Source organism: Lepidochelys kempii, chromosome 15 (assembly GCF_965140285.1).
Source record: "Lepidochelys kempii isolate rLepKem1 chromosome 15, rLepKem1.hap1, whole genome shotgun sequence".
Taxonomy (NCBI): domain Eukaryota; kingdom Metazoa; phylum Chordata; order Testudines; family Cheloniidae; genus Lepidochelys; species Lepidochelys kempii.
In genome coordinates this window covers 22,500,625-22,513,476 of record NC_136394.1, presented here as the reverse complement: position 1 = coordinate 22,513,476, position 12,852 = coordinate 22,500,625, and the positions used below count along the sequence as shown (strand labels likewise).

At 39.8% G+C, this 12,852-nt stretch overlaps 1 protein-coding gene across 5 annotated transcripts in view; it reads left to right on the top strand.

Annotated features, from left to right (window-relative positions):
• Positions 1–12,852, top strand: part of GLT1D1 (glycosyltransferase 1 domain containing 1) — a 90,952-nt gene that overhangs the window by 14,860 nt on the left and 63,240 nt on the right. For 4 of the 5 annotated variants that reach the window (XM_073313218.1, XM_073313216.1, XM_073313217.1 and 1 more), the window contains exons 3-4: positions 567–672; positions 5,600–5,651. In XM_073313218.1, coding sequence (XP_073169319.1) covers positions 567–672; positions 5,600–5,651 — 158 coding nt within the window. The remainder of the gene's footprint in view (positions 1–566; positions 673–5,599; positions 5,652–12,852) is intronic. The other variant, XM_073313219.1, reaches the window with a different exon arrangement.

Here is a 12,852-nt window from a genome sequence, read left to right as displayed (position 1 = left end):
CAAACATTGTTGCGTGCAGAAGCTGCTTCTGGGTAATCTGTAAACCCGAGCAGGCTCTGTATCATGGGACAGAGTTAAGCAGAATGGTTGATCCATTGCAGCCTCAGTTCTCTAGGGAGAAACTACAGCACACTTCACCTATTCTGCCTTATCTCAGCTAAAGACCTTTTCTCAAATGTAGCAACTAACTGGTTCAACCAATGCTTATAAAATGCTTGGAAGGCAGCAGAGTATGGAAGCTCAGGCTGTTCCAACCAACTATTTATTGCAACAGCCTTTTGGCTGAATATAGGCAGGGGGTTAAGAAAACATTACAGGTAGATAATAGACTAGCATGCATGTAATAGAGTATATGTATTGCACGATTCCATTAAAATTCAAGCTTAACCAGGTGTCATCGAAGAACTGTGCTGAGTGTAGAAACATAGCTTGGAGATATACACTGTTGTAGGAATAACATCTCATGTTCACTAATGCTATTCACTAGTACTTTCTTCAAGACTTTATCTTATTAGATTACATGTAGCTCTTCTGCCTGTCCTGTCTCAGTTATTTTCATTTTGCAGGTAGTAGGATTCCTTTTGGAATCATCTTTGGTGGGACGGATATAAATGAAGACATCAAACATGAAGAAAAACACCGGGTGATGGGGGCAGTGTTAGAAGAAGCCAGGTAACAATGAATGTAGGGTTTGTGCAGAAGATTATTTTTCATCATTATAAAAATAAATAAATATTGTGGTTAGTGTTTACTAAAGTCCTGAACCTGTTACCACTGGAGTTCCTGAGAGTTTGGAATATACTTCAATAAGAACAGAGTAAACCCTTTGTAAAACTGAATGTGTAAACATTCTGTTTTTAGACTGCAGTCACCACCGTGGTATTTGACCATATTAATGACTTGCCCAAATCATACAAGGAACTGGTGGAAGAGCCCTGGTCCCCTCCCGTGGGATTTTCAAAAGCACCAATGTTAGTTAGAAACTCAAGTCCAATTAAAAGTTAATGGAACTTGTGGTCCTAATTATCTAACCCTGAGCTTTGTCTGCTAAACCACAACTGTTCCTGAGAATAGCAGATGTTTGCACGTGAGGAGGAAATCATATTGTAGGGCAGGTAAAAGATGTAATAATCTTATAATCAGAAATGCAGTAAGAATAATACCTAGCATATTTAATTTATATGTGATCAGACATATGTGTGTAGGGGGAGGGGAATCTTGTGGAAAATAATAAGTTTGCTTTTTTTAAGGCACAACCTCTGGCAGTTTATTGCTCTTTAATGGTAGATGGGTAGTGAGTTTGCATTGGGATGTTATGTCTTTTCTCTTGCAAAAATGTGATCGATATATCTTAGTTTTTTGTGATTAAGCTCATCACCCTAGTATGTGAGTGCAAATCAATGTTACCTGCCCCCGCTTGTCCCAATGTATATTTTCAGTGGTTTGTCAGGACTAAAACACAGGACAATATCCACAGAATTGTCATTCATAGCTAACATGACAGTTGGGTATTTGGTATTTGACCTCCAAACCGGTATGATTATTATTTGCCATTGCAGTAGTGCCTACGGGCCTAAAACGGATTGGGCCCCATTGTGCTAGGCGCTGTACAGATGATAATAATCATTGCTCCAAAACAATACTTTTAAAGCTTCATGTCCATTTTCTATTAACCTCCCTTCTACACTACAAATAATGTCTATCTTGGGAACCCCATTCCATCAGCATTTGCAATCCAAGTTGAAAGCTGCCCAACCATTTAATTTCAGCAAAACCACAACTAACCAGTATTTGCATTAGGATCAGTATATTACAGACTCAAACCTGATTCCCCCCTATGCCTCACAAAAACTTTTTCTGTGGCTCAAGTGGTGCTTGCATCTGGCATGTTTACAGTGCACTTGATTGTAGTGTCAGAGACTCAAGTTGAAAGTGGTTTTGTTCTTTTTGATGTTGTTAATATGCTTCTTTTTACAGCTGCATAAACAAAGCAGCCTAGACCATGGAAGCAAAATCATTTAGTATTGCGCGTTAACCTGTTGTTTTACAATTAAAGAAAAAAATCCAGTGACTAGTTATAAAGCTATCCAAGACACCGCAAGAACTAATTCCTGAATCAGAATATACATGTAACAATGAACAGACTTTTTAATGACACTTTTCATTTTTTCAACATCTTCATTCACTGAAAAGGAGGGTCTGTCTTAGGGCCTGATTCAAAGTCCGTTGAAGTCAATGAGAATCTTTCCATTGACTTCAATGGGCTCTGGAGGCAAGCGTGGGACCTTCCATCTCATGCATTGGAACTCAAGAGCATTTCCAAACCACGGTAAATCTTTATTGGTATTTTAAAATTAATGTAATAGTTGATTTAACTTTTATTGACAATTTATTTGGAGGCTGTTTCAGTGACCCTTACTCGTGTTGAGTAGTGCTTTACTCTGAGAGTCATCCCACTGACGTGCAAGTAAAACATGATTTCAGTGGGAATATTCATGCAATATGGTACTAATCAACGTAAGTAAGGGTGGCAGAATAGGCTTTATAGCCCTTGATTGTACAATGAGCTCTGCATGAATGCGGGGTGAGCCCACGTGGAGCTCACTGAAGACTGGGACTATAAACCCTGAAGCTGCAAGGTACTTAAGCACATGCTGAAATTTAAGCACCTGAGTAGCCCGATTGAAGTTATGGGGCTACTTACATACTTAAAGTTAGACACATGCTTAAATACCTGAATGAACTGAGGCCTTACTTTCCTGAACTGGAGTGTATCTCTATTCACGTCAGCTCTGTATGGGCACAAGTCCCAGTGAACCAATCACTAACACTCTGATTGAGGACAGCATTTAAGCATGTGCTTAAGTCCTAGTGGGACTTATATTTAAGAAGATACTTAAGTGATGACCTGAATTGAGGCTTTAGACATTTATTCTTGCTTGTAATCAGATGGTTAGAATATCATTTATTGTAGTTTTCCTTTCAGAAACACCTATGGTAAATAACTCTGGAAGGGAGGGAGAAAAGAGATATAGGAGTGTGGCAATTGATACAAAAATATTAAATGTGAACATTAGACAGAAGCAAACTGAACATTTTTATAAAAACTGGACCCCTATTTTTTTCTTTGAAGTCTCTCCATTGTGACCTGTGTTTCTGTACTTAGAGTATACAAAATCTTGCAGAAACATAGCTTTTGCATCGGTCAGATAGGTTCTATGGGTAGTCAGTGCAGTTTTGTGATAATTAGCTTAGGAACTTTAAAGGTATTTTATTAGGCTGGATTTGTTCTAATGCTTCAAAATGTATTACCATGTGCTTTGTAGAGTTCATAATTTTTTCTCCAGTATAGGAAAAGTAATTCAGTTTTCTAGAAGCTACGGTGAACAGATCATCCTGCCAGTATTATTCATTGCATAGTTATTAAAATAAAAATTGATTTTTTTATTATTGATTTCAGGGTTCTAAGCAGAAAAGTTCTATGAATCGTAGATTACTTGTCCAGCACAATATGCCACCAAATTCCATAAAACAAAGTATTGAACTGTGTCTAGCTTTATAATGAGTGTTTCATTTTTAATAAAATTCCTCTAAATGGTGGTTGTACTCCTCCAGGGTATATTTTCAATTTGACAGTACTTTGTGGACTTGGGAGCAAGAGTTTTTCTGCTTGTTAATGTGATGTATTGAAAGTATAATTGTAAAAACTTGAAAGGGAGCATATGCAACTTGAGAAAACAAGCATTTGCAAAGCCTTTAATAACCTTTCAACTGTCAAATTGTATATGTGGAATGCATTGTAATGGTGTAGAGCAGATACCACTGAGCAACTGCATGGAAACAGGCTCAGGACAGTGAAAATAAGTATAATAATTCAGCACTATGACTTCCGATAGATGGTTGTGACTTCACACCAACAAATTACAACATTAACAGCTCCTAGTGAAAGAGCATTTTTGTTCCTGTCACTTTCCAGAGTGCCTCACCCATTGGTACCCACATACCATGGGGGTGCAGTATAAGAAACAACAGAGAGTAAGATAGAATCGTTATACTACTCTTACGGAAGACAAACCCAGAATCACAGATTTAATGTGGTAACCCATCTCCCCAATGCCCATACTTTTAGCCCCAGTATAGGGAAAGGGCCCACGTAGATCCTGTTGATGTTTACAGGATTCCTCAGTGTGCGTTAACACAGTATGTTAACATGCACTAGGGAACGTCTGACACGCACCAGCAGGGTTTACATGAGCCACTTAGTGCGCAAGACAGTGCACTTTAGAGTTCGCACCCCCTTTGTGCACATTGTTGCACCATGTAGCTAGGCCGTCAGCCACTTGCCTACGGCCAAACAAGAAGTCTGTGGCAGAGCAGGGAGTTGAACCTGGGGTTCCTGAGTCCCAGGCTAGCACCCTAAATGGTGGATCATCTTTCTACTTTATTTAATGTATTTATTCCTCCTGTTTGTTAGTTTATTTATTCCTGTTTCATTAAGAAAACATTCTATAGTGCAGGGGTGGCCAACCTGAGCCTGATAAGGAGGCAGGATTTACTAATGGACATTGCCAAAGGGCCACAGTAATACATCAGCAGCCTCCCATCAGCTCCCCCACCCTGCTCCCAGTGCCTCCCACCCACCGGCTGCCCCACCGATCAGCGCCTCCCCCTCCCTCATTCCCTCCCTCCCTCCCGATCAGCTGTTTTGTGGCGTGCAGGAGGCTCTGGGAGGGAGCGGGGAGGAGCAAGGGCACCGCAGGCTCAGGGGAGGGGGCAGGGCCTGTGGCAGAGCCAGGGGAGGGGGCAGGGCCTGTGGCAGAGCCAGGGGTTGAGCAGTGAGCACCCCCCGGCACATTGGAAAGTTGGTGCCCGTAGCTCCAGCCCCAGAGTCGGTGCCTGTACAAGGAGCCGCATGTTAACTTCTGAAGAGCCGCACGTGGCTCCGGAGCCACGGGTTGGTCACCCCTGCTCTAATGTGAACTTTTTGATGCACAGATGTTCCTCTCTCATCAACGCTTATTTAAGTAAACAGCATTGATACAGGAGCTTAGAAACAAAAAGGAGACAGTGGGGAGAAGGGAGATGAGGTGTTATACAGGTACTCACTGGAAAAGAGGTGCAAATTGCTGGGCTGGGCTGATCTGCCAGCAGTATGTAGGGCTATGTCTACACTACTACATATGTCAATATAACTTGTGTTGCTCAGGGGTGTGAATTGGTACAGCTGCGCCACTGGAGCACTGTACGTGTAGACATGCCCTAACTGTATTGGACTTCAGATTCCTTCTCTCATTAGAAAGAAGTTTACCATAACTTGTAGAAAAGGGAAGAGCAGCCTGGAGGCAACTATGTCAATCTGGATAAATGGCAGTGGGCATCCCCAGGGTCTGGGCTTTCATTGAATGCAATCAATCCTCACTTTAGCTCTACTTGGCAAAACAAATAGAATTCCCGCTTCCTGCATTTTCCGTCTTACGTTAATCATTTTTATCAGCTTCTGCTCTTTGTTCTTATATACTTTTGTTCTGAAGTGCCGCTTTATTATTATATTTAAAGACTTTAAGCGGATGATCCTACCCATTTTTGTCCATTTAACTAGGTTTGCAGTGGCTTTCACAGAGAAAATGAAGGAACTGGCAGCAGCAGAGTGGGTATGTTTATTATAGCATTATCAACGAGGCATTGCCATAAAATTTAATTCTAAATAATGTGGGAGAATTGTAATAATCTTCATATTGTGTATTTCTGATTTTTTTCTGGAGGAGAAAACATTTTATATTTATGCACTTTGCTGGGTCAAATAGGTCTGGCATTTGAAAGCCTTTAGTATTTGAGAAGAGTTTATAGTTGTTTTTAAAGTACTGCTCTGTAGCATTTAAAACTAGCCTTTGCCTTTTGAGTATCTCCTGATAGTATGTTTATGTTCTTTCCTTTTACATCTTTTACTAAGCCCCTGGAAGTTGCCACAATTTTGCTGAACAGCTCTATTTACAATGAGCAATTTTAAAAATTAATTTGTAATTACTTGCTTTTTCAATACAGAAAATAAAGTAAACTCCGTAAAGTGAATTGTAAAGCTCAAATGAATGTTGGGCCAAGCCCAGCAATATGAGATCCCCTATTTACCAGGCTGTGAAAGGCATACAGCACCAAAATACATAATACCTTTTAAAAAATTGTGTTAGTTTCTGAAAACAAAATGAAAAACTTTTCTATGCTAAATGCTGCCGCTGGCCAAATACTGGATAAAATTATTGGTAATATAACATATTAGATAAAAAATACATTATTTGACAAATTATTTGAAGGATATTATCTGATCAGCAGTCGATCTGGATGAATAATACAAAGTAAAATGCATTGAATAATCTATTATCTGCTGAATATATTATTTAACTGACAGTTGCTCAGTTCTTCCAAACACTCTCAGTCCTGTTAGTGGCAGCGTTATTTTTATTTGCATGAAGTATGTATTTCCACATTGAATTCAATTTTACAGTAAGCATTACATTTAATCTTTACTGTAATGGAAGAAGATTGTTAAAAAGGAATGTTTTTTAATAAAATTGTGTAACACTCAAAGATGAAATTTGGAACCGTTACGGAGGTCAGCAAAGGATTTTTGGGGGACACAACTTTTGTGCTTTTTCTTTGTGTACTTCTACTGTGTGTTTCTGGAAGAATGTATGTTGTATTTATGATAGTCCATACACCTAATACATAAGGCCCTGATCTTGTAAGCAAACCTCTTTCCCCATATGTAGCCCCGTTGGCTGTAGTGAAGTTCCACATGGACATAGGAATCCACCTGTGTGGAGCTCTTTGAAGGACTGGGACCCAAAGGTGGTAACATTAATCTAAGCCCTAATGCTTCACCACTGAAAGCAATGATAGCTCTGCCATTGTTTTCATTGGCTAGAGGATCAGGCCCTTAATTAGGGTTAGGTTTCAGAATAGCAGCTGTGTTAGTCTGTATTTGCAAAAAGAAAAGGAGTACTAGTGGCACCTTAGAGACTAACCAATTTATTTGAGCATAAGCTTTTGTGAGTTACAGCACACTTCATTGGATGCTGAGCTGTAGCTCACGAAAGCTTATGCTCAAATAAATTGGTTAGTCTCTAACGTGCCACTAGTACTCCTTTTCTAATTAGGGTTAGTTTTCCAGTTTCTGAACAGATTTCAATTAGGGTTCCCAAGATCTGGTGTTAAGTAATTTACTTCTAGAACTTGATGTTCAGATATTATTTAAGTAACATATGAAATAAGTTCAGAAGCCTCATCCAGTTTTTTTAGTGATGTGGATGTGTCCACTGGATTACTCGAGCTTTGCACAGAGGCCAGAATTTAATCCAAAATTAATTAATTAAAGCCACCACAGTCTCTAAAACAAAAAGGAATAAAAGTGAGAGAGTGAGGCTATGATCTTAAATGTCTTGTTCCAAATTCATTTTTGGTGTAATTGAGCTGAAGTCGGTGTAGTCCTCCCATGGGTGAATATGACCACTTTCCTAAAGTTGGACTATTAAAAATATATTGCGTAGACCAAAGGAACAGGGAAAGTAAATGACAAGAGAAAAATGTAAACTTACATTGAACTTTTATAGAGAGGCACTCACAAATTTCAGAGAGAGGCTAAAATTAAAGAAGTTTAAGAAACAGGCCTTGCAGATAAATCAGACAATGAGGTTGGACAAAATCAGTTGTGCAAAAAATGTGATTCTCTTTGACGATCTCTGTCTGAGCATTCTTTCTAAAGGCATAGTTTTAGTGTAATTACATTTTGATTCTCTCTCTTTACAATATTGTCAGATTTTGCTTTGTTTAAATAATCCTCCTTAGTGAACAAATTTGGCCCAGTATATAATTTAGCTAATCCCACTAATTATCATCAAATAGAAAAGCAGTAGAGCAGTCACCTAAATACCAATAATCCAGAATTGGAAGCATTTAGTTTGGTCATATTTTTTCCTTTCTTGTCATTTGCGTGGTTTGTTTTATAATTGCACTGCATGTGCTGGAAGATATTAAAAGAAAACAACATTTTTATTTGTTTTGAATGGAAGTAGTTTAGATCATGCAACAGTATCCACTGTAATAATAAAATAATACTTTGTACTTCAAGAACACCTGCCTTTTGAAGACCTTGAAGTGCTTTACAAACTTCAGGCCAGATGCTCATCTGGTGTTAAATCAATAAACCTCCATTGATTTGAAGGAGTTAGGTCAGATTACACCATCTGAGGATGTGGCCCATAATATACCAGTTTAAGGGCCTGTCTTTGTTCCCCCAATTACAGCCAGCATTGTATCTGCACTACTGTAAGTCCCTTACAGGCAACACTGTTGTTTGTAACGGTGAGGCTAACCCCTGCTTGAACTGGGTAAGCTGCAGCAGCTTAGCATTCTTCACCCTGTCTGTAACGGGTGTTTGCACTAGGGCAGCTACACTTGTGGCTGGCCACCAAATGGTGGTATTTGGGGCCAATGCCAAATGTAGACCAGGCCTGAACCTGGACCCTTCACAGATGCTTAAGAATGGGGAAGGCACAAGGAACTGGGCACAGCTGTAGTCTTTGCCCTCACTGGAGCACAAAGATTGCTCCTGGCTAGTGTCATTAGCAGCTCTAACAAACCCAAAGAGGGCTGTGGAGGCCCTGGCCCAACTCATCCTCCACACCAGGTAGCAGAGCTCGCCAAGTTCAAAGGGGAGTACATACTGCATAGCTTAAGAGGTTGGTGTAGCAGCTCTGCTGTCCAGTTGCTCCAGACGACATTCTTCTGCTCGGGAGTGATTTTGATCCAAATACAGGTGCTTGAAACCACTGCTTTACATTATTGCAAGCTTCTTTGGGAGTCACCCCTAGAGTGTACCAGAACTTGGTCTATTCATTAATTGAAACAGCAGTTCCTTTGGAAACTGATCTACAGATAGGAAGAGGAATCCCTTGGCTGACACCTGGACTGTTCACACGGCGAAATGAACTCAAAAAAATCTGCACGGTTTGCATGTGCTAGCCTGACTGAATGAGCTGCAACATGACTGACTCCAGGCATTTCTTAAGAGGGTATTTGTCTCTTAATGATTCACTCCTCCTCCTCCTCTCCATGTCTTCCCTTATTTCTGATCTAATAATCACCAACAGCAATAGGAACTAACTGCATGTACCAGCTCTTCAATTTTAATTTCCATAATCATGCAATCATTTTCCTTAGGCATTTAGCCTTCCCTCAGTCCTGTGAGGCAAGACCGTGCTATAATTCCCATTTTACAGATGGGGAGCTGAGGCACAGAGAGGCTAAGTGACTTGCCCAAGAGCACACAGGACGTCTGTGGCAGAGAAGGGTCTCCCAAGTCCTAGGCTAGTGACCTGGCTCTTAAGAACCGTTATTTCAAATACAACACCTGAACCTCTAAGAAAAAGCACAGGACATGGACATTTCAACTACAAACACTGAAAAACACAAATGTATTTTTCTGTGCTATTCTCCTCAGAATATTATCAAAAAGAAAAGGAGTACTTGTGGCACCTTAGAGACTAACGAATTTATTTGAGCATAAGCTTTCAGGAGCTACAGCTCACTTCATCAGATGTGTATGAATATTATGATTCCTTACCCATTATTTCATACTAACGTGAGCTGCATCACTCCTCCAATGTGCGCTTTCTTAGTCAGTAAATTAAGAATTTAACTTCCTAGCAAGTACTAGAAATTGTATGGTACTCAGGGGGTCATATCCTCCAACAAACTCCTTTCGTTGTATTGGATGAAGTATCTTTAATTAGGAAGTACACAACGCATAATCTAAGTACCTGATATATTGTAAAAGGCCCTGTGGGTATGATCAATTTGTTATTCCAACAGGGTAATCTCAGCGGAAAAAAACGCTTTCCAATGGCAGTTTTATCACCACTCAATTATACCCCTCCACAGTTTTTTTTAAAGGAGACTACAACCAAAAGAAATGTTATCTGTGGCCAGTGTCACCCCCCCGTGTTCACTCCTCATTGGCAAAGTTCTCTCAGGGGTAAAATATACACATTACTAGAAAACCTATGTCAAGGGCCCTGACACAGTGAAGCATTTAACTAGTTCCTTAACTTTAAATGTGCGAGTCCCCATTGACTTCAATGGATTTCATCATGTGCTTACATGCTTGGCTGAATTGGGATCAAGGACAAGAGCTGCACTGTTGAAACTGTCTGCCCCTATTCTAGCTCCTTCCAAAGCTGTGCGAGTGCCATTCTGCAGCAAGACTTAAGAGCCAGGCCATAGAGTGTATGAATTTGAGTGAATATGATCCCTGATCGGGCCCTGTCTACTACTTTCTTGTGCACATTGCTGCATAATTTGTACCACGGAGGTATAAATTAGACTGAAGGCAGCCAGAGGACAGGCTCATGTTAGTGCTGCTTTTTGAAAAGTGTACCGATTGAGGATGCAATTAAGCCAATGTAAAATGTGGAATTAGAATTTAGCCTAATTCTGTAACACACATCCTCTCGCACACAGCTGCCAAACTCTCAGTAGCATGATGCTATTTGTGTGTGTGCGTGTGAGGATTAAATATATTTTTTGTGTATTGTATGGGACAGAGCCATGTGATTTGCCTTCTACAATATACATGGAAATGTGAAATTCACATCCTATAAGTAACAGCAAGGTAAGGCTCTGAGTTTATATCCGATAGTTCTGAGACACAGTCTTTCAATAGGATCCGAATAAAGAAATGGTTTAAAAAGCTGTATCAATACAATAATCTTTGTACAATAAATATCATATAGTACAGTGAAATTGAATCCTCTGTTTGTGCTAAATAAAAGAGAGGCCAATTCTGCAGTTTTCAAGTATATTCTACAAGGTTCTGAGCACCAAAAGCTCCCACTGGAGACAATGGACCTGAAAGCTAACATCTTTAAATCAACGTGGGATGCCTTTCTAAAACATGCTCTAGTTCAACCACAAGATACAAGCTAGATGCAGATATTACTTGATGAATTTCACAGCCTACATCATCTTAATGGTCCCTTCTGACCTTAAAAATCTCTGAGAGTAGCCAAGTGCTCAAAGGAATAGACCAATGGTGAATTTTCACCTCCCCAAAGAGTCACTAAGATATAAATAAACATATATCATCCCTTACCAGATTTGTAATATAAAATCTAGTTACTTTTAAATGAGATGTCATTTTGTACATTTTTAATAAGAATTTATATTATATGATACAATTTAAACATGTATTATCATTGGATACTCTTTAATGTTCGCATTGGAACTGACTAGAGCAGTTTTGTGTTTCTTCAGTGTCATTGACAAATGAGGCTGCAGATAAAGGGGTTGTGGTCCTAAAAAACAACCAGCGTTTCATAATCTCAGCTCAGTGTACAGTTCACCTATGCATCACACATTAATCTTTGTTTCAACAAGAATGCCTAGTCTGGTGACAGCACAGAACTATAGTTTGAGGTAGTGTGCTCTTATAAAGAATATTCTAGGTTGCAATAAGTTCTTTATTACTTTTTTCCACTTTAGTGCATAACTGAAATTTTTCAGACTCATGCATAGCTTTGTATTTTTGTAAACTCACTGGGTTTGTAACTTAGCTGTTAAGCAAGTGACGTACTGGATCCTAAGCAGTTCTGGTATTTCCAGGCAAGTGAAAGAACAAATACTGAGCAAAGAAAGTCCAATCCGTTCGCAGAGCATTATAAAATATATAAATACATGTGGGTTCTTAGCAACACTTGGGGTTTTTGTTTTAGTAAGAACAGTTAGCCCCGATTTTGAACTTGGAATTGCTTTGCTTTTTCATAGTTTCAATGAGGTCCTTGAAGTATTTGGATTAGATCATCACTTAGTGTAAATCAGATTCAATACAGCTACTCCAGTTTATGCCAGCTGAGGGTCTGACCCTTTGCATGTATGTGTAATGAAGTTATTTCCTCTGTGCGGACTCTAAGGGTGATATTTTCAGACGCTCTCAGTATTGGCCGCACTGCTTCCATTGCAGTTATAGGGAGTTTTGCCATTGATTTCAAGGGGAGCAGAGTCAGATGCTGCTGAACACTTCTAAAAATCCTAGCCTAACGATCTCCTGGCCATTTTTGTAGGGGTTTGCTTCAGTCTCCTAGCCCAGATTTCTAACTTCCCTAGTTTGTCCACACATCAAATTGCAGAACAATTGATTGCCATCCTCCTCCCCACCACTGCTCTCCATCTATAGTTTATGACTTGTTTGAGCTCTTTTGGACTGACAGGTGCTATATAAATACGAGAGGTTATTTGTTACAGTATAGCTGAGACTGTTTATGTTGTTGCATACCTCTTAAAGCTGTTTTGGTTGGGTTTTTTTAGAGCCCATGAAATAAGAGTATTCATACAGGATCTGTAGGGCAGCCCATGACTATGGAAAGCCCTAATCTAAACAGCGTAATTCTTGTCAGCCCTGGTCCCCCTTTAATTACAGCACTAGTGTTTGTCTGAGGAGTGTTTGTGAAGCAGCCAGTTCAGTACCATCCAGTGAACTTCCTATCCTCTTGACTGGGCTATTTCAGGCTGATGACATACCACTTCCTCTTGAATTACTTTCTCTCTCGGTTCTGTTGCTGTTAATTTTCAGTAATTGAAACTGGTGACTGAGCTGTAGAGAGGGCCAGTCACACAGGACAAAGCTGAAAAATAACATGTGCAGTTGGTTCACATTTGTTTTTGAATTGGGGCTTTCTTCTAAAAACCGTGCGTCTCTTCTTGCCATAAAGTCACTATCTGGCACTTGTGATTTCACAGGCTGCGGCCCAAGGACAGCCTTAAGGGTGGGTGATGTGCAGGTTCACAATCTGCTGATACAGGTGA